The sequence below is a fragment of the Xylocopa sonorina genome, chromosome 10 (genome assembly GCF_050948175.1).
Source record: "Xylocopa sonorina isolate GNS202 chromosome 10, iyXylSono1_principal, whole genome shotgun sequence".
NCBI classification, from domain to species: Eukaryota; Metazoa; Arthropoda; class Insecta; order Hymenoptera; family Apidae; genus Xylocopa; species Xylocopa sonorina.
The window spans coordinates 8703992-8724836 of record NC_135202.1 but is presented as its reverse complement, the minus strand read 5'-3'; the positions used below and the strand labels follow the sequence as shown (position 1 = coordinate 8724836).

General features: G+C 33.9%; 2 protein-coding genes and 1 long non-coding RNA gene across 11 annotated transcripts in view; 2 read left to right on the top strand and 1 right to left on the bottom strand.

Moving 5' to 3' along the window:
* Positions 1 to 20845, top strand: part of Mpcp1 (Mitochondrial phosphate carrier protein 1) — a 209700-nt gene that overhangs the window by 12186 nt on the left and 176669 nt on the right. The window lies entirely within an intron of this gene.
* Positions 678 to 1759, top strand: LOC143428432 (uncharacterized). 2 transcript variants are annotated; one of them, XR_013102422.1, is made up of 3 exons: positions 678 to 821; positions 907 to 1115; positions 1483 to 1759. It is a non-coding gene; the product is annotated as an uncharacterized LOC143428432 (long non-coding RNA). The 2 variants fall into 2 exon arrangements; XR_013102421.1 differs by having other exon boundaries at positions 684 to 1115.
* Wnk (Wnk kinase) lies at positions 4950 to 20609 on the bottom strand. Of its 8 annotated transcripts, none has more exons than XM_076903281.1 (21): positions 20470 to 20605; positions 18300 to 18871; positions 18001 to 18140; positions 16450 to 16711; positions 16028 to 16301; positions 14789 to 15957; positions 14543 to 14715; positions 14081 to 14459; positions 12146 to 14001; positions 11795 to 12023; positions 11516 to 11713; positions 11026 to 11100; positions 8160 to 10441; positions 7586 to 8030; positions 7360 to 7488; positions 6901 to 7278; positions 6659 to 6818; positions 6493 to 6578; positions 6356 to 6423; positions 6121 to 6293; positions 4950 to 6057 (listed from the first exon to the last, which is right to left on the bottom strand). In XM_076903281.1, the coding sequence occupies exons 2-21, from the start codon at positions 18531 to 18533 to the stop codon at positions 5390 to 5392; spliced, it is 9378 nt and encodes a 3125-aa protein (XP_076759396.1). In that variant the 5' UTR covers positions 18534 to 18871; positions 20470 to 20605; the 3' UTR covers positions 4950 to 5389. The 8 variants fall into 8 exon arrangements, with proteins under 8 accessions (XP_076759396.1, XP_076759398.1, XP_076759399.1 ...); XM_076903283.1 differs by having other exon boundaries at positions 6659 to 6815; positions 20389 to 20584; XM_076903284.1 differs by having other exon boundaries at positions 6659 to 6764; positions 20389 to 20584.

Here is a 20845-nt window from a genome sequence, read left to right as displayed (position 1 = left end):
GGTCGACTGATTTTAGAGAATATACTAAACATATTAATTAAATCATGCAAATACTCGAAAGATATTGTCATGTTCATCATGTTCATTTTAAATTATATTCTTTTCACTAATTATAGCATATTTTTTGAACTGTTGTTAGTTTTTACGATGGACTGTCGCAAGGGTTAAGCTTGAAGTAATTTGTTTTCACTGGAACATCACAAATAGTTGAAACATGTAAAAATAGAAAAAAATATAATAATCCGAAGTATTTCTATGTAAATAATTTAACAAATTATATAGTTCAAAGCCATTGTTTTTAAATATGTTCGTATGTTTTACAATTAGAATGCTCCTTTCTGTTCTAAAGCATTAGAATGCTTAGAAAAAAGATATACGCATTTGGCATAGATTTTTGTAGAAGTACAAGTATTCTATTACGATCTACACCATTGTTAATCAAATTTATTAATTCATATTGTCCATTTTTGACTAACTTTTTTAAATTCAAAATCGTTCCATTCATTTCAAATGATATCGATTATATCTCGATCATTATTTCGAATAATTGATTTTAATAAAATTAATACATTTGAAATGTAAATAATGCCAAATAATTTAATCAACCATATTTCTTCTCCATGAGAAAAAGATAACGATTACTCTTCAAAATTACGGAAACAACTAAGTAATGCTAGTATATAAAAATATCGAATGAAAATATCGTATGAATGTTTGTATATTGCGCGTATGACGTAAGAAGGAAAAAGTAACACCAGTTTCATGGTGATTTGCGAGTTTGTTTAATAAATTTAGTGAATATGTGATTCATTATCATATGTGTGGGGGTGTTAACGTTTTTTAAAACCCAATCGACGCGAAGGTTATCTACTATATAATTTAATCAAGTTTACTTTTTATCGCAAGAATGTGGTTTTACTTCCTAATTGCTATTTTTGCAACGTTTGATTTTGCGATGGCTTCGTCCGGTTTCGATTTTGGAGATACTTTGGCATTAATCCTTGGGTTGATTCTTGGGTTTATTGGATTTTTTGCCTGCATGGGTGCTTACGCACGACATCGAAATCGCATGGAACCAATGACATAATTATACGAACTCCAGATTTCATCTATTAGTAAGTAGAATTTTACATCTAACCATTTTATTCTGAATTACGAATAACCATTTAAAAATGTTTTAACGTTATCTGGATTCACAGTTTATTAATAACTAAATGATATATGGAAACAAACAACAGTTTGCTCGTTTTCTTTAAATAAAATTAAAAACAAATTGTCGAGTATCCAATATGCGTAACTATAAGTTTAGCAATTAGCAACAAACATTATAAATTCAATTTTTAATCCTTAAATCCTAAAGTTGAATCAAAATGTTGTAGACTGATACTTTGTTAGTCCTTACGTATTTTATGATATAATGAATTGTGGACATTTGAATCATTGCGCACGATTCGTTAATAACTTATTTCATTTGAATTCCAGGCTGTATGATGCATATAGATTTACAGAAGAAAATGCCTCAAATGATTGTTTGAAATATTTTCTATAACGTTATCGCTATGTTTTACAAAGATTGTTTTATATAAAACTAGTAGTCAGTTGATAAAAATTTTACGATAAAACAAACTTAAATAATTTCAAATTGTATTTACGATAAATTATTTTTATACATTATAATGTATTGATGTAAGATAATTATCACTATCTCTCTCCCTCTCTCTTAAACAAATATAAATAAAAATGATAAGTGATATAAATTTTTCATACTCTTTTAATCACTTTCATGATCGTTCATAACGTAAGACAATTTAAATATGCACAGTAAAATTTGTAAGAAAGGAGTTTACTGGGTTTATAATTTGATATATCTAAAGGGAATTATGTAATACGGGAAAAGTATTGTTATTTATATTCTATATGCTAATGTTAATTAAAAAAGATAAAGGAAAACATACTGTTGTCTATATAATATATTCATAAATTTTCACAAATATACAATGCATTAATTAACATCATAAACTACATCTTGATGCAATTGTTTCTGAAGGAATGGAAGATAGTATTTATTCTGAGCACAATTCTCTAAATCATTCCATGTTCCTCTGCCATTAATTGTTCCAAGTTGAAAAGATTTATCTGTATCGATAGAATTTTTCTTTAATGTTTCTATTAATTATAACATCTTTCGCTACAAGTGAAAGGTATTTTAATTAATTTTGTTCTTTTTTTTTTGCAATTTGTTGAACGCTGACACATATCTAATCAGTCTTCACAAAATTTCTTATAGAATCCCACACAAAAAAGCTTATACAAGTTTTAAAGCATGTATGAACTTATATACTAGTTAGCACAGGAAAGCTCTTTCATTATTTTTTTTTTTGTTTAAACATTTTTCATATTTTTCATTTTTATTACAAGCAAGATAATTAAACACTAATACAAGTTATTTCAAGTACTTAATTAAACTTCTTTTTTGTAACAGCTATGTAATTTTCTTTAAAAAGCTTCTTTTCTGTGTTCTAATCGGTTTGTCCCAGATTTCTGGACGCAGTAATTTTTTTGCATAATTTATAGCAAATTTAATTAACCCTATTATTTAAGATAAAATTTCACTCCTCTTTTGTTCTAATTATGAGAAAATAAAAACGTTTTATCATAGAATTTAAAAGAATTTTAAATAATATAATCTCTTATAACATGAAAAACATTTGTTTCTCACGATTGCGTTCCTAAAATATCATATGATATATTTATAATTTTAAAACAATATACTTATGCGGTACATACAATATATATAAGTCAACAAATTATCTCTCTCTCTCTCGCTCTCTCTATATATGTATATATATATATGTTTGCAATTAATTATTTGAATCTGTTAAATAAATTAAATAATTTTAATAAATTAAGTTCATTAAATTCTGATCCATCAATATGTATTAAGATTTTATGAGTGAACTTTTAAAATGTAGCAAAATATGTTTTATTCGTCTTTTTTTTTGTCATTTTCTAAAAAATATATTATAATACCTAAGTTTTTGAATGTACTAAGTTCAATTCCATCAAGTTAGATGCCATATTGGTAGAAAAGAATTATGATGAATTCATATCGTATTTTTTTCTGCCCTTTTTCATATGTAACAGTGCTGTTTGGTATTCTTTGGTAAAACAACAAGAATGTTTTACGAAAAGATTACTCCAATTATAACGTCATTATCGTAATATATATACTACTACATACAGTTAAAATCACATTTTGTATAATATACTTGGAAGGAAGTAGTCCATTGAAATGCTGTTAATGAAATAATGATCATTGCTATTGTCTTATTTCATTCATTTCATCACAATCATTGGATAAGTGTTGTGAAATTAAATGTCAATTTTTACCAAACTATATCACTGTAAATTATTACATTTAAGCATAGTTTATTTTTAAAAATTTCAAATATTCAGCCTTTATTAACAAATATAGAAGCTGCATCTTTATCGAAAGCCAATCCACCTAACAGTAAATGAATATAATATGTACATTAAGTATTATACGTTTACGCATTCTCTTTTTTTTTTTTGAGTATTATCTAATAAATTTATTTAAAAGTAACTATATATATAAGAGTAATTTTTTTTCCTTTTTTTTTTTTATTGCAATGTATTTCCGTTAAGAAATACGTACAATTATCTATATTATAATGTTTCGTTCAACAGCCACATGAATTTATTACCAGATGGATCAACTGGATGCAAGGATTGATAATCAATTTTTTTCTTTTTCCATGTAACAAACTGAAAAATAACAAAATCATAGCATGCAAAATGTAGAAGTAAAACGCATGTGAGATAACTTGGGGAAATTTAATACATGTATCATAATGTATCACAAAGCAGTAACGTTCTTCGAAATCTGCGAGAAGAAAACTTCATATTCAATTTCAAAGTGGTTATTGAAATTGTAATACTGATAATAATAAATTCATGCTGAAAGCAGTAGTAACTCGCAACATTAAAAGCGGTGCTAGCTGCGTATACTTGAACGAAAATAAGGATAACATTATAATCATCGATAAAAAACCAGTAGTAATATTTGTAGTTATACAAACAAGCTATTCTTAACTATATTGCATAATGCAATATACGATAGCACAGATGAAAATTTTAAATTTATACCTTAGAATGTAATTGCAAGCAGTAAATTAATTTATTTTTGATATCGTTAGAACACGTATGAATTTCATACCTATGTCATTGTTTCCATTGAGCTTCTTTCTTTTTTTGCTTTTAATTACAAATTCTCAATATCTCCAAGATAATTATCCATTATTTTTTTCACAAGATATGATTTAATTATTAGAAATTAATGTGCTAAATAACAAAATTCATAAAATATTCAGAGGAATGGATTGTGCACATGTATTTCGGAACATATTGTAAATGAAATGCCAATCCGAGTGAAATAAACGAGTTGATAAATGAAATATGCGATAATAAAAATATTGACAATCCAGTCTAAAAAAAAGATAATAGTCGATATATAATATTAGATAAGATACATGGGACTGCTAACTAGTAACACATGACTTTTGTTTAATTGAAGTAGGTAAAATCGCTAGAAATACATTAAAGCATAACAGTGACTATATTAATCATATTTCTTCTTTACCTGACTCCTGCAATCGCGTACACGCACACATGAACATACATTCTCTCTTCAAAGCATTCAGTATACATTAACAGTTATACATATACATCGAGCAGAATGGCTGTACGCCACCTCATTCGTAAGACTAGTTGAGGCCCGTACTAATATGGACTGTGCTATTAATAAATTGAGAGCAGAGAAGGTCTTTTAATAAGCATCTTCACTAAAGAAGGATATTTACTATAATAAGGTATAAGCACAGTACATGTAAAGGCCTCTATCCTCAATTTCAATATTTTATTTCTCTCTCTCTCTCTCTCTCTCTCTCTCTCTCTCTCTCTCTCTCTCTCTTTCTCTCTCTTCATCCAGAAACTTAATACGTTCGTTCAAAATATTCTCTACGTACGAATCGAGTGATTTTTCTTTTTTCCTTGTTTTGCTGCGAGGCACATACCAAAAAAATTAATATCATGCTCATGGTGTAGAGACAGCGAGAATATTTTAGCGATTACGCAACGGATGTTACAATATCGAATACGTCCTAAATACTTTCATTCACGCGCCTCCCCGTACACATATCCATGAGGACAAGGAATAGCGATACGTATTAGCGAAACTATAATAGAATAACAATCGTAATAATGCACGATTCTCATACTAGCGGATTAAACGGCAACAAGTTTAAATAAAGAATGTATTACAGAAATGAATAAACCGAAAGGTATAGATTGTAACTCGTTGAAGGTTACGTTATTGATCGGTATAGGAAAGTGGAGCCGTTGAATTGTCAACGTTCGCGGTGTGTAACGGTTCCGTAGGCGGTGTACCATCGTGAGAATTCCCTATTTGCGGAGTGGCTGGTGTAGCCGGTTGAGATTGCGACGTTCCACCAGTAGGAGCGTATACTAGCCGGTAACCAGCCGGTAAAAAGATACCGCTGTGTGGTGTACAACTGAACGTTTGGAAGTTTGGCAATGTTTGATTTTCATGGTACTGAATGTAACTTCCGCTACCCGTCGAACTTGATATTGGTATAGGCGTGACCAACGATCCGGTAGACACCGCGATATTTGTCCCATCTGGTATTATAGGTGTGAACTGGTACTGGGTCGAACTTATGATTGGATGCGTTGAATCAAGAGATTCTGCTATTTCGTTCGTGTAACTACTGGATTGTTGAGCGGGCATGTTTTGCATAGTTTCAGAAGGCACTACTGGAATTGGAATAACATAAGCGTGTGGTATTCCAGGTGCCGCTTGCTGTGGTTGTAGTTGCAAAGGGGTTTGCTTCAGTTTTTGCATAGCTAATCGCAACGTTTCGTCGGTATCTGGATAATTGCTTGGGGCTTTTTGTAATGGTGTTTGGGGCGTTGTGTTAAACATTAAATAATCTTCAGTACCTGGAAGTCTAGTTTGTCCTGTTAGAAGAAAGAGTTACGTTATTATAAGAGACGAAAAATAATTAAAAATTAATTACAAACCTGCTATACTAGTTGTAACAGTATGATAAAGCATTGGATGATGTTGATGGTGATGCTGATGAAGCGCGCTTGCTTGTTGTTGTTGTTGAATTAATAGCTGCAATTGATGCTGCTGGAATCTTTCCAATTCTTCTCGGTGTCTTCTTTGTAGTGTCTCCAACTCCATAGTTTGCCTGTACGAAAATAAGATTAATTTTTAATTTTCGGCACATTTTTTTTACAGATATAAACATACTTTTTTATGAGCAGTTGATATTCTTCGCTTGGCGTTAGAGTCCAAAATCTTTCATCTTTTTCTGATTGCTGTAATTGATATCAACAATTTAGATTAATAATGTATTAATACATCAATTAAATGAACATAATACTTACTTCGACAGCAGGGACGCTAATGGTTTGAGTTACTTGCGCAGGTGGAACAGAACCTTCACGACTGTGAATTATTTGCGCTGGCGCACCTACTATTTACGAATATTAATTGTTTTAAATATTTTCCAATGTACTCGTTTCCTTCATAAGTTGATATCGCAATCCTTACCCTGTGCATCATCTGCATGATAGACCTTCGAATCCTCCATTTGATTTTTCGACATATCAGTATGTTGTTGACTCGGAACAGCAGCATTACTAGGCGGACCTGCGACCTTGGAAACCACGAATCTTGATATTTTTCTAACAGGTTGTGTTGTACTAACCTTCTATTAAAATTAGATGATTATTTTTCGTATATACACGTGGTATACGTCGAAAAAATGTAGCATACTTAAATGCACTATGTACCTCGGGGAGAATTTCTTGGGATTCAGCTTGCACTGGAGTGTTGGTGTCGGAACGCGGTGTGATGACACTGGGAGCAACAGTAGCGACAAGTACAGTAGTCACAGGTGGAGCAGTAGTCAATAGATTTTGAGTTGGTTGTAACGATGGTTGCGTTTGAACAGAACTGGCGACGGGAACAGGCGGCGTTACAGGTTGTGGAGAAGCTGTTGATAAAATCGAGCCTCTATGATGAATCTTTGCTAGTTCTTGTTCCAATTCCTGAAGACGAGATCCCGGCCTCTGGGTTCTAACTTTTATACTTTCTTTACTGGGACTCATAGTTTCGGAGCCTACGGGACCTCCTCCAGGTGTAGGACTATCGAGAGAGCAGTCTACGTGCTGAATACAAAATAATTTTACATTTTTATATTTTATTAATTGAAATTGTTTAGATACAAATCTTAAAACGACAAAACTTACAGTTTGTGAAAGTGCAAGCTGATGAATTGAACTGTCCTGAGCTAGAATAGAACCTTCGACACTTGTTGTAACGTTCGAATCAACCAAGGTTGTAGCAGACTGTATCGTTGTCTGCGGTGACAATGGACCCTATTTTAAATTATTATTATTAACAATTAAATTATTAATACAAAGTATACAACAAGATATATTCAACCTTTCATGCTCGATTTTTTTATTTACTTACTATGCCATGTGCAGTTGAAACTGGCATTCCAATATTGACAAGCTTCTGTTGTAACGAGTGCATGTAAGTGTCGTATCCTCCTATTATCTGATGATTATGAGGGGTAGCTGGGTAACTTATAGGTGGTGTGCCTACGTTGAGTGCTTCGGACGGTTGACTGGTTAATTGTACAAGCTTCTGATGGAGATCTGCTATTGTTTGTGGACCTGTTCCACTCGGGACGCTCATTCCAATAGACGTATCCGAGACTTTATCCAAAGAGTTCTGTTGGCTAAGCTTTCGATGTTGCTGCTGTTGTTGTTGCTGTTGTTGTTGCTGTTGTTGTAATATTTGGTTTTGTGTTAACAATGCTGGATCTACAGACTCAACGATCGTGTGTTCAGGAGTTAAATCATGGCTAGAGATCTCATTCTCTGGTAACAAAGGATACTCGGAACTCGCACGCCTAATGTTTGGACAGAATAACAATGATTATACAAAATAGAAAATATGGAAAACATATAGAAACTTTTCTTTCCTAGGTTGACTAAAAAAATGTATAGACCTTTAATATTTTTTGGTCTGAATTACATACCCCACCAAATTGGATCCTTCCTGAGTTTCCATTTCTGACACTTTCCCAGCTAGTTGTTGATCGGGAAGTCTTAAGTGAAACTGAGACTGATCGGAAGGGGTAGAGCCGTCCACGTTTACAGTATCTTGTATAACGTGTTGCGGGGCATGGATAGTTTGTTGCAATTGTTGTTGAGTTTGCTGAACATGCCTGATCGGTACATTCTGTTGTACAACATTCTGATTCGTAGGGGTAATCCATTTACCCTGCGAGCCCAACGCGTGAACTGTTACTCCTTGAAAATTTTGTTGCATTTGCAATTGAGGATCGATCTGATGAATTGCGTTTAATTGCATCGTTTGTTGTAAAGGTATTTGAGTTTGATGAGGCTGCTGGCTAATTTGAAATGTTTGCGGAATACCCTGTTGCATTATATTCTGCTGATAATTATGAGGTAATTGTGTTTGCGTTTGTATTTGACTTGCTTCCGGTTGAATTGGTTGAAAATACTGTTCGGACTGGAGGGTAGGTTTGTAGTCGAGTATTGTAGTCCCTGCAGCGTTCACAGCCTGACTTGGCTCGTGATTGGTTAAGCAATGAGGCGTTGCAGATTTTGATTTTGGGTTCGAAAGTATATTTGCAAGATTCTGCGCTAAATCTGGAAGCGTTGATGAAACCTCTTTAGTTTTGAGTATAACTTTGGGGGCAACTTCTGTAGTAACAGCTTGATGAACAGGAACAGAAGCAGGTACAGATACATTTGTTGGTACATTCATATTTTGAGGAGCCGTTTGAAGTTGTTGAATTGGTTCAAGAACAGTTTGTGATAAAGGAGTAATGTTCGATCCGTCTTGTTGAGAAATAAATTGTACGTGTTGCATTTGAGGCATTGATGAAGTTGGTACAATCACAGGTTGTTTCTTGTCGTCTGTGATACTAGCAGTTTCTGAAATTTGTGAATCCGTCGACATGTTCGATGCCGTGGAGATATTAGAAATCCTGCGATTTCTTTCATCGATCATTGAACTCGGCTGCAATTGTGAAATAGGTCCAGAAAGTATTACATATTGTTGATGTTGTTGCGGTATTTGCTGAGGATGAAATTGTTGCAATGGTGGTCGTTGAGCTTGCATTTGTTGCCCCTGATGCTGATGTTCCGGCTGAATATGCATCTGTGTTAAATTTTGTTGTACGGTGACTTGTTGTTGTTGTAATAGAACGTTACACTGCATAGGGTGAGTTTGATATTGTCCTTGCAAATTGACTCCGCTCATGGAAATGTGGGTTTGTACATCTTTTTGCGAAACAGCTACGTTTTGGGGCATAGCCACGTTTTGAGGCATAGCTACATTTTGGGGCATCGGTTGCATTTGTTGCGGTGATTGGTATGATATCGTGGATCCTTGAACTATTACATTGTGTTGACTAGACTGCGCAGCATTAACGTTCTGCTGCATTTGTTGTAATGTGGGTGGGATCGTTTGTCCCTGCACGGTACTTTGAGGAGCAACTGTTTGCTGTATCGGTTGCACTGTTTGAACATTCTCCACTTGTTCCGTGACGCATGGAGGATTATGTATCACCGTTTCCGCAGTAGGTATTTCAGACACTCCAACTTGCGCTTCTGAAACATTTACTTCTAAATCGTCATGTTTGGCCTGTCCTTCCTCAGTCGTACTTGTTTGCGATAATAAACTTGACTGTGTTGTTAACACGTTCGACTTATCAGTACTTTCTACGGTGCTAGATCCTTCTTCATTTGTAACGACTTTTTGTTCAACTACAGGACTAACTAAGAAACGAGAGATTTTTCGTGTTGGAACTGGTGCCGTTAACATGGCCACCTCTGCGGCTGAAGCATCAGGTTGTGCCTCTTTACTCGTCTCCTTCTCTCGTTCCGTTGCATCAGTAGCCGCAAATTCTTTAGGCTTCTCATTTGTTTGATTAACCGCTGGATCGTGCACTTGACTTTGTGTGTACGTTGTAGAAGATTGATGAGATTTGATAGTTTCATCTTTCACAGCGTCCAAAGCTGTGTCTGCAGGTGCTGCGGAAACTATAGTTTCTTGTGTTGGATCAGTAGGATCGCTCGGTAAATTTGTTGGTGTTAACGTGTCTGTATTTTGTGTAGAGGTTGACGATCTCCTGGATGCTTCGGCCGACGTATTTTCGAGACCCATTTGGCTATCAGGTGTTTGCACATTCTGTTGTTTATCAGTGGAGGTGGTGCCCGTAATATGAGAAAGAATTTGGTCAATCGGTAGCAATTTCGTTGGCGTGGATGTATTGGAAGTTTCGTCTCTCTGGAAAGATACAACGGATAATTACACAATTGTTATAATTATTTTTTATCACAAAATAATCACAATAAACGTGAACAAAACAAAATTATGGCATAAATTAAATAATTATTACAAAATACAATAGTGTAAACCAGTTAAAATTGAATAACAAAAGGAGAATACAAATAGGTATCTTTAATAATAAATGCATATTTTACGATGTTATTATATTCTAATAAAATCTATTACATTCGTATTTAAGGAATGTTGTAAATATTTATTTTATGTATATTACATTTTCCTAAATACAGTGCTATACTTTCAGTCCAAAGTATAATTCTTATAAAAGAGGAGAATTGTCCTGAAAAATTTTAAACAAAAATTAAACCTACGAAACATGCCCTAATCAGTGCTCTTAATTTATGTCTGAGAGCAATTCAACAATATGCAGGAAATGTCGTCACATGATACTGCAGTACCTTGAAAAAGTTACACAAATGTTCGAACGTGATGTATCACAAATTAAAAAGGATTCACAAACGTCCGGGATTATTCGACGATGTATGGGAAATAGGGTAGGTGTACAGCAGGGACGATAAACTCACCGAACGGTGTCTACGATGGACTTTGTACGACGATCGGTGGCTGCTTTGACGAGTTAGCGAGCCATGTCTCACCTGCTGCGTCCAAAATGATACATACCAATTATACTATAGAGGTATTTCCTTGTTCTTTTTTATGGGACCACGAGATACATATATATGTATACATATCTCATCGGACGTAATCCCAACATTATTTTTAGATCAAATGTATACGAAACGTACACAAAAGTGGTTTTTTTAATTTGGGAACAGATTTTACATAGCAAAATAGTCCTATCAATAAATGTATTATGGGTTTTGTGTACCGGGTTTTTAAATAGCAACTGATAACGCTATTATATTTGAGTATTCTTTCTTAAAATGTTTGATTATAAATTTTATAATTTATTTTCCGATAAGAAGAGAAAACAAATTTCTTTTGTAAATATTTTATATTAACTTCACAAGTATGCATCTAGAAAGTAAAAAAAGGAAAAAACGACACTGTTACCTTAGCTGTATCAAGACTGTGGTCACGATCTCTGGGTCGACGACTTGTAACCGGACTACCACCGGCTGATTGGTCTGGCGGGCCATGTGCTACCAAAGGTAAAGCTCGTGTTGGGTCTAAACGCAATTGTTTAACGATATCTTCTATCAACTCGACAAATGTTTCGCATTGAGACTGTGGCAATAAATTTTCAGCAACCTACAAAAAGTGAAAATAAAATAATAACATAGATATTGATAATAGAAATATCGATACGTACAGTTTCTAACGTTTACTTACTAAATTATTAGCAATGTCAGTGGGTACCATGTCGTCTCTGTCAAATTTGAACGTTACAGTTTTCTGTTTGCTTGTGTCTAATTGACATTCAACTGTCATCGACTGTCCCTCGCTGCTGCTTACAGACAAAACTGTCAATTTAATACCAGGCTTTTTGCGTTTTGTACCTGATCTTTTCACTCTAGACCTTTCTGATGAGGCTACATTTTCAGCATTCTCTTGAGTTACTCTATAAGAACAAAATAATCAATTAGATTTTAACTGTTCCACACTAAATTGATCACTTTTGTGTGTCGATGCGTTAAAATGTAAGATTTAATACAAAAGGAAAATTAAATTTCATAACTTTACCCTTCGTTTGGCACTGCTGCCTGCAACGTAGCGCTTGCATTAGTCAAATTAGATGCATTCCCTTGATCTTGAATGTTAGCTGGTGCATCTGCTGGCAAGGATTGTATGGAATCCATCGTATCCTGTTTGGACAGAGATGATCTGTCCGTAGTCGACGAACACTGCTCTGCATTTGAGACAAAATGTTGCTGATGCTGTGACGTCGTTGTCGATTGCACGGAAATACCAGATGATATGGGTACGGAAGTAGAAACATTCGAATTTTGCGTATATTGCATCTGAACTAAGACATTTTGCTGAGGCTGTGTCTGATGTCCACCATTCGATATTAACGTAGACGCATTTTGCACATTTGGGATCGTCGAAGTCGCTGTACTTTGTATATGAGTAGCTGATGTCGTGCTCTGAATATTTATGCTGGATGGTACGGATACTTGAACCTGTCCTGATTGTTGTTGAATGTAAGGCTGCGAAGTTGGAGGTGCCGTACTCTGGGGGATGTTCGGATGAGAATATATTTGAGTCGTAGGCTGGCTAGACGATACAATTTCTACATGACCGGAGGAATTTGAGCTAGTATATGAATGATACATTTGCTGAGATATATTTTGTTGGTACATAGGCTGCGTATTGTATCCGGAGCTTCCCGTTGCGCTTTGCTGATAGTATTGCTGATTTTGAACAGACGAGGTAACTGAATGCGGATGCACTTGTTGAACATGCTGCATTTGTGGTTGAGAGAATTGCACTTGTGAAGGTTGCGACATCTGTTGATGCATGTGCTGTGGTTGCGATAAAATTTGTATCTGTGGTTGCATTTGTTGTTGCATTTGGTGACCCATCTGTTGCGGCATATTCATCTGATTTAATTGTATATATTGTTGTTGTTGGTGCAAATGTTGCTGCTGTTGTATTTGTTGAGTCACTTGAGGAAATTGTGGTTGAGCCTGCACAGACTGAGGAGTTGAACATTGTGAAGAAGTAGCGGTTAAATTTTGTGAAACGTGCTGGGAAAATTGCTGCTGTTGATACTGTTGTTGCAACTGTTGTTGGTATTGCTGTTGTTGATACTGCACCTGCTGCTGAGGTATTTGTTGCATCTGCTGTGCTTGTTGTGGTTGCACAACGGATGTTTGCTGCTGCATTAACGGTTGTTGCTGAACCAATTGGACTTGTTGCGGTTGTAGATTGTGTTGTTGAGATTGTTGCGCAGCATTTTGCATTTGCTGTTGTTGTTGCAAAGGTATTTGGTTTTGTTGTAACTGCATTTGTACTTGACCTTGCATTTGAATGCCCATGTTAGATTGCATCTGTTGCTGTTGCTGTTGTTGTTGCAATTGTATTTGTTGTAGCAGTAATTGTTGCTGTAATAGATTCTCGTTAGTTGTATTAACATTATCCGCTTCGCGATCAAGACGTTCCTTTTCTTCTTTGGCTTTGCGTTCTTCTCTTTCCCGTAACAAAGTAGTGATTTGCGATTTTAACATCTTTGCAACTGCCTTAACATCTTCTTCGAGTATAAGGCTAGATTTAGCCATTTCCGAGGCCACCTCTTCCGCGTTATCAGTTTGTATATCGAAGTCAAATTGTATCGCTTCATTCTCTTTATGCTTGTTGGTACGTTTCTTAGGATCCAACACTCGTAGCCTGAATTCGACACGTGATAATTCAGCATCGGCTACAGCTGAATCTCTCGAAACCATTTCCAATTTTAATCCAACATCGTCCGCGAAAAATTCATGATTTAAAAGATCTTTAACCAAAGGCCGTTCTTCTTTTTTCAAACGAATACACATTTCTATAATCTCCCGTACTTCAGGATTATCCACCTTATCGTAGCTCTGTGGTTTTACGCCCTATATAATGTAAATTTTAATTAGTATATTATATCTAATAAATAAATAAACTTTAATTTAAATCAATATCAAAATTTACCGATACTACGCGTTTATATATTTGTGCTGGTCCAGTGCATTCCGAATATGGATATTCACTTGTAGCCATTTCAAGCATGCACATCCCAAACGCATAGACGTCCACGGATTCATCATAATGTTCTTCATACATCTCTGGAGCCATAAATTCAGGAGTTCCGATAACGCTTTTTGCAAAGCTTCGATTTTTAAGAGTGGCAAGACCTAAATCGCCAATTTTTACACTTCCCGTTGTACCAGTAATAAAAATATTGTCACACTTCAAATCGCGATGAATAATTGGTGGTGACCTCGAATGTAAAAAGCTAAGACCTTTTAAAATTTGTCGACACCAGGATTTTACTACTTTCGGATTAATCTTTTTAAAGCGTCTTAAGTATCTGTACGAAATTATAGACTGTATCAGTATCATAAACATAGTAGAAGAAATTGCCAATATCTTTTTAGGAATTTGTAAACTTACGTTTTTAATGTTCCTGAAGTCATAAGTTCAGTGACTAGCACAATATATTTTCTACGTGTAAGTGTAACTTCCCAATAATCATAAAATCTAACAATGTTAGGGTGCTGCAATCCTTTTAACATTTCTGCCTCTTCCCTAAACCTTAATCTTTCCGTTTTATTTAGTTTTTTCTCCTAAAAGGAATTTATAATTACGTATAAAAATATTTAAAATTTATATAAATCAATTTAATTATATCTTCCTCACCTGTAACTCGCACCAAGCAACAGCTACACCAGTTTGCGTATCTAGACCTCTATATACAGTCTTAAAGCTGCCTCTACCGATTTCTTCCTCAAATTTTAAAAATCTACCGTCCGGTGATATACCTATAGCTTTTTCCTCGTCATCGTCATCTTCGACGGTTTGCACTTTGACTTTCATCAATAAATTTCGTACTTCATCCATACCCATTGTTTTTTGTGTTAATTTTTCATCTGCCTTAAAATTTTCATCTAGCAAAGGACCAATAAACCCTTCCACTGTTTCTTCTTGCGTGACTTCCTTTTCCTTTTCCTCTTTTACCATTTCGGTCTCATTCTTTGTATTTGTATTTTTAACATCCTCCATTTCTTCTGTATCTAAAGGTGGTACTTTGCCTAATTTACTTAGAGATTCGTGAAGCGCCTGTGCAGCAACAATATCGCTGATACTGGTACCGTTATCATCTTCGTCGTATATGGTCATTTCTTTTTCGACTTCCCTTTGCGCTTCTATATCTTTAACCTCAGTGTCCACAATTTCCTCTGATACCTTAGATGTTACAAATCTGGAACTCTTCACCACTTCCTCACCCTGTCGTGCATCGTTTTTGTTATTAGTCGCATCTTTCGTAGAAATTTTAGCCGAGTCTTCGTTCTCTGTAGTATTTTTAGCTTTCAAACCCTCACTAGATGTTTTCCGTTTTGTTTTTTCATTATTTTTATTAGCTGCTGTACTCATGGACATTTCTGTTGGTGTATTTGTGTCTACATTCTTTTCCATATTTGTTTCCTTCAAATTTTTATTATTCTGTTGTTCAATCATTTTTTCTGTAACATATTTGCTCTTGGATTTTGCAGTTTTGCTTTCGCTATTGGCGAATTTTGTACTTATAGAAGAAGCGGAAAGTATCTTTTGTCTATTTTGCGTGCTTATTTCTTCTTCAATACTATTTGCCGATATTTTTCTCGTAACACCTGAAGTTTTAGAAGATTCGGAATATTCTGACGTTGATGCTTTTTCTTCACTGGAATCTAATGATATTTTTTTGTCTGGTGGATTCTGTGACGAATCAGCACCTTCCTCACTAATATTACATTCCAAACTTGTTTCATCTTCGTTCGATTTTCTTGATTTTAATCGACTAATTGGTGTTGATGGTATAGAACTGGATCCTGCATGTTCGTAACAAAATTTGTAGAACTTTTTTAAAGTAAAAACTGTATGAACTGAAAGATATAGTACCTGGTACATTGAACACATTATCCGTTGCTGTAATAGCTTCTTCTGCATCACTAAAACTGCGTTCATTTTCATGATCTAAAGACGGCGAATTGAGATTCCGAGGAGACGACTTTTCAGAAATTCGTGACGAAGGTAAAACTTTCTTTTTAGAAGAGGGTGAACTACTTGCAATACCGTTACTAGTTATGGATAATGAATCTGCATTATGATCACTCTTTTGTGTTCGCACTTGTTTTTTACAGGTCGTTGTAGAAGAACGGCTTATATTTGATGTCTAAGGAAATTAATAATGATTAATATTGTATATAATTCGCATTTTATATCGGAATACATCATGTAACTTTAAAAAATTGCCTTCTTTTGTTATTGTACCACGATTGCGCGGAAATAGCCTGTGTAAATATAAAGTATTTATATCATACCTTTCGATCTCCAGAACTGTGGCCGCTAGTGCCAGCTTGTGAAACAATAGACAATTTTCTTTGGCGTTTATGATTGTGTGTGTGATTATGAATCCTTTGAGTAGTTACAACTGGCAAAGGACCTCCTCCTTCCTGAGAGGCTAAGTGGCCCAATGCCAAACTGATCCTACTCTGGTTACTGCTACCTCCACTGGCCACCAGCTTTGGACATATGCTTGACAGGTCAGTTCCGCCTGAAGATCGTTGCCTATTTGTCTCATACCTGCAACATTATTGAATGCGCTCCATACTTTTTTGATACTATTCATTTGTACTGTTTGAAAAATTGCAATTGTCTTTTCACCAAAATTCAATAATATAATTCTTTCTTACAATATTTTCTTTCAGAAATTAGAAGAAATTTTATATTTAAATGTTATAATTACACATTTATATTTCACATCAATTCAGATACAGAGTATATGAAATGTTTCTATCTTATATGTACAAGTATGGAGTAAAGCAGAAATCATGATTAAACTAAGTTAAAGTTATACTCAATATCACAAAGCAGTACATATAGTTGTTTTATGAATATGAAAATAATACATAAAAGGATAGTATTATATTATGCACACGCACATACTTTTTGTGATCAAGTATCTCTTATTATGTAATCATGAGGAATGGTAAATCTAAATTAAGAAATTAATGTTTAGCCTCATCAGTACTAAATGTACATGCCAACTACGAAATTGTTATATCACATAATATTGAAATGATGATCGATGGTTTGAAGTACTACTGAATCTTAAAGGGAGATAATTAAAGTATGGCAAATATTTGAAAAATATGTAAAATATATACACACAAAGATCTATGATAAGGGCACAGCTTTTAAAACATAAAAATCTACATTAATAGCTCTGTTAATGAGGTATTATTTCTTCCTGAATATTTAAAAGGCAATAAATGCTAACTGAATCGATTTATGTTTGCAGTATGACAGTAGTGTAAATCATGTAATTACTAACCTTTGAATACCTATAAAATTTCATACTTCAAGTTCGGAGTAGGTAATTCTGAAAATATATTGGAATTTATACTTCCGTTTTTCTTACAAAATTTTTTCACTCTTATGTGATACAAAATTTCTTTAGTAAGTTTCATAGTACTTCAGTATTAAAACTAATTTTAATTTAATAGAAGATTAAAATAATTTCAATATTTTGTGCATGTGTAGCGTTATTACTTAAAACATCGTCATACATTGTTATATTAGGGGAATTCAAATACTCTGTTCCTTAGTTATGTCTCTAAAGAAAAAAAGAACTACATATTGTAATAGAATAATTCTTTAGGAAATAGAATCTGTAAAATAGTATGAATATTAAACAACAGTTTTCATAAAATACATTCCAACTTAATTATATGTATATATAATATTTTAGAAATTATATACATGTATATATCCAAATGAAAAGCAAAAATGAATCACAGCAAAGAAATTAAATGACAGAAGATAAAAATGACAATGTAAGAAGCATGATTTTGATACAGACATCATTATACCTGTCCTGCCTGTTGTGGCCAGATGAGAGGAATCCACGCACTGTATTGCCTATAGCTGCTCTCTTTTTGACTTCTTTCTCCCGTTCTCTGTATCCACCAGGTCCAGTGCCTACCTGATCTTGATGAGTATTTCTATTTCCCTGTAACCAATGCGTTAACAATATACTCTTTAATATAATAACAAATAATTATATATATAGGCATCAATAATTTTCCAAATGATATATTCATAAAACTAAAATCAGAGTACAAAAAAATAAAACACATATAAACTTTAAACTAATTTATTAGAAGTTTACCTTAATACTTAAAAGGTTTATATTCAAATTAGTACTTGTGCTTATTGGAACTGGACTTAAATCACACCTTACTCTTCTGTGTGATTTTTCAACAATAGGTGAATCTTCCTCTAATTCCAATTGATTTTTTATTGAAAAAGAACGGCTCTGCGTTAACAAAATATCCTCTGTATTATGTTTCTGACTGGTGCCAACCGAACTCACTGCCTTGTTTTCATTGCAGCATCTCGGCATTGCACATAACCAATTTATGAAAGAGCCCACTTTGTAAAATTTCTTGTCTCCTGTTTGTGTATGTGTGTGTGTGTACGTGTCTTCTCTTTTTAGTTCAAGTCGGATAAAGATTTAATGAGAACTTTGACTGTCATATTATTTTCGAGGGAAACAATACAGAGCATCCTTAATTAACTTTACTTCTCAAACTATAAAATACTGGATGCATTTATTAGAATGTACAAAGTATATGATTCTTATATTCATCACAGATTTCTCCCTTCTTCGTTTGGTATATATATACTCCGTGCTACTTCAAATTCTCAATAAATATTTAATACCAAAGAAGTAAAATCTTTCTGAAAACAAAAAAATATATTAATAGTTATAAGAATACTCATAATAAAATGTTATTTTATGTTTAGCTTTATAATTGTTATACTTTTTGTTTTTATGCGTACACACAAGATTCTAATTGCAGTGTACTATCTTTTGTGATAATTATTGTATTTTATTTGAAATTTTGAAATCTTTTAAAAACTCTTTAAAAAATTATATACTTTTTTCTATAGTAAATTATAAATGTTCATTGTCGACATAATTCAAGATATTAATAAACATTTACTATCATCTAAAAGTGCACTAAAAATTAATATTTTTGTTTATATAAAAATTCTATTTCAATTTTGCATACAACATACTTTTAACATTAATAAAAAATATATCCTTGTTCGATTGTTTATTACGTATTATTATTATAAATAATATTAACAATTTGTTTAATGTTTGCATCGAATGTATCTACTAAAACGAATGTATACTAAAAGATGTACTTATATATAGTACACCATATGTTAAATATACAAATAATTAGGAAATTATTTCTACAACGAATGTTTGAAAAAATTCGAAAGAATCAACTCTTCATTTTCGTGCAATAAAAACAAAATCAGTGACATAGAAGAACAATGCGATTGAAATAGAATCCTATCAATAAACCTTGAATTAATCTATTTTACAGAGGGCAGAATTGTGCATGTGTATGGGTCCTTCTTGTGGTACTCTAATTCCTGTTTTGCAAACGTTTGTATGCTGTACATACAGATTGTATAAATTTAGCAACATCAATAGCATAATGTTGATCATGTCGACTGCCAATAAATGTGAGGACAACCGATCTTAGAATTAGTGCTTTAGATGTGTAGGTATATATGCGTGTTGAAGATCGTATACGAAATATTTCGTTATTTGTCAATAAGATGGAGCCTATATCCCGTGATTTTTCAACAAAACGATTTGGGGGAAGCGTTTCAGTGCGCAAAAAAAAAGAAAACAAAGGGGGAGAAAAAAAATTGACTTCATTAATATCACAGTATGTTGTCAAGCATCATGGAACAGTCACTTGAAAAATGTTGACAGTATATAGGCGAGTAGCAGGTCTTACGTATATACCGTGTTATACGTATCTCACGGACACACCGTTGCATTGCATGCTGTACACAGGAACGACTGCGTATTACAGGGTGAAGAGGAAGTACCACACACGTATACCGCAAATCAAATAAATGCACACATTCGTGCACGCGCATATAGTCAAGACACCAAGATAATGTGACATCTATCCCAAAAATATCGCGTCAGTGCATATTTTACACATTGTCCAGTGGCAAAACGCTTCCGAACGTACGAGTAAATTCGAATCAGTTCATCTTCTAAAAACGTCAAGGACTTATCCCAGATTTTTGACTGATAAAATAGATCGGGAAGACCGCAAGTACTTGTCATGCGGAGATGCGTGAACAACAATACCTACTTAGTGCCGCGGTTTCGGACAGAAATGTTAAGATATTTCTTCGGTTATTAATAGTTTCATTACCTCCGATATAGACCCGATCATATTAGCTTTGTGGCGCACTGACAAACAGCACTCGTAATTCCTTAGTCAGCCGGTACTCACATTTGTGTTGCAGAAAATCGCCCGACTACACCCAAATAACCACCATTTTTTTTCACTGAATAACGCGCACTCTCGCGGTGCTATGCGTTAACAATGATCAAGTTATAAATTTATGCCGCGTGCACACGAACCGTGGGCACGTTATCCGTGTGTCAGTTGTGCACTGCTGACCGCAGTCCGTTGAAAACTGTTTCGAAGGTTTTACTTCTCTCTCTCTCTCTCTCTCTCTCTCTCTCTCTCTCTCTCTCTCTTTCTCTCTCTTTAATCTATACCAATTCGATATTTTATTAATTCAATTATATTGCTTCTATATATGTTACACAGCTTCTCTGATAAACAAATGTCAGACGTTTTACTGTCAACTCTTTCTAGGAAT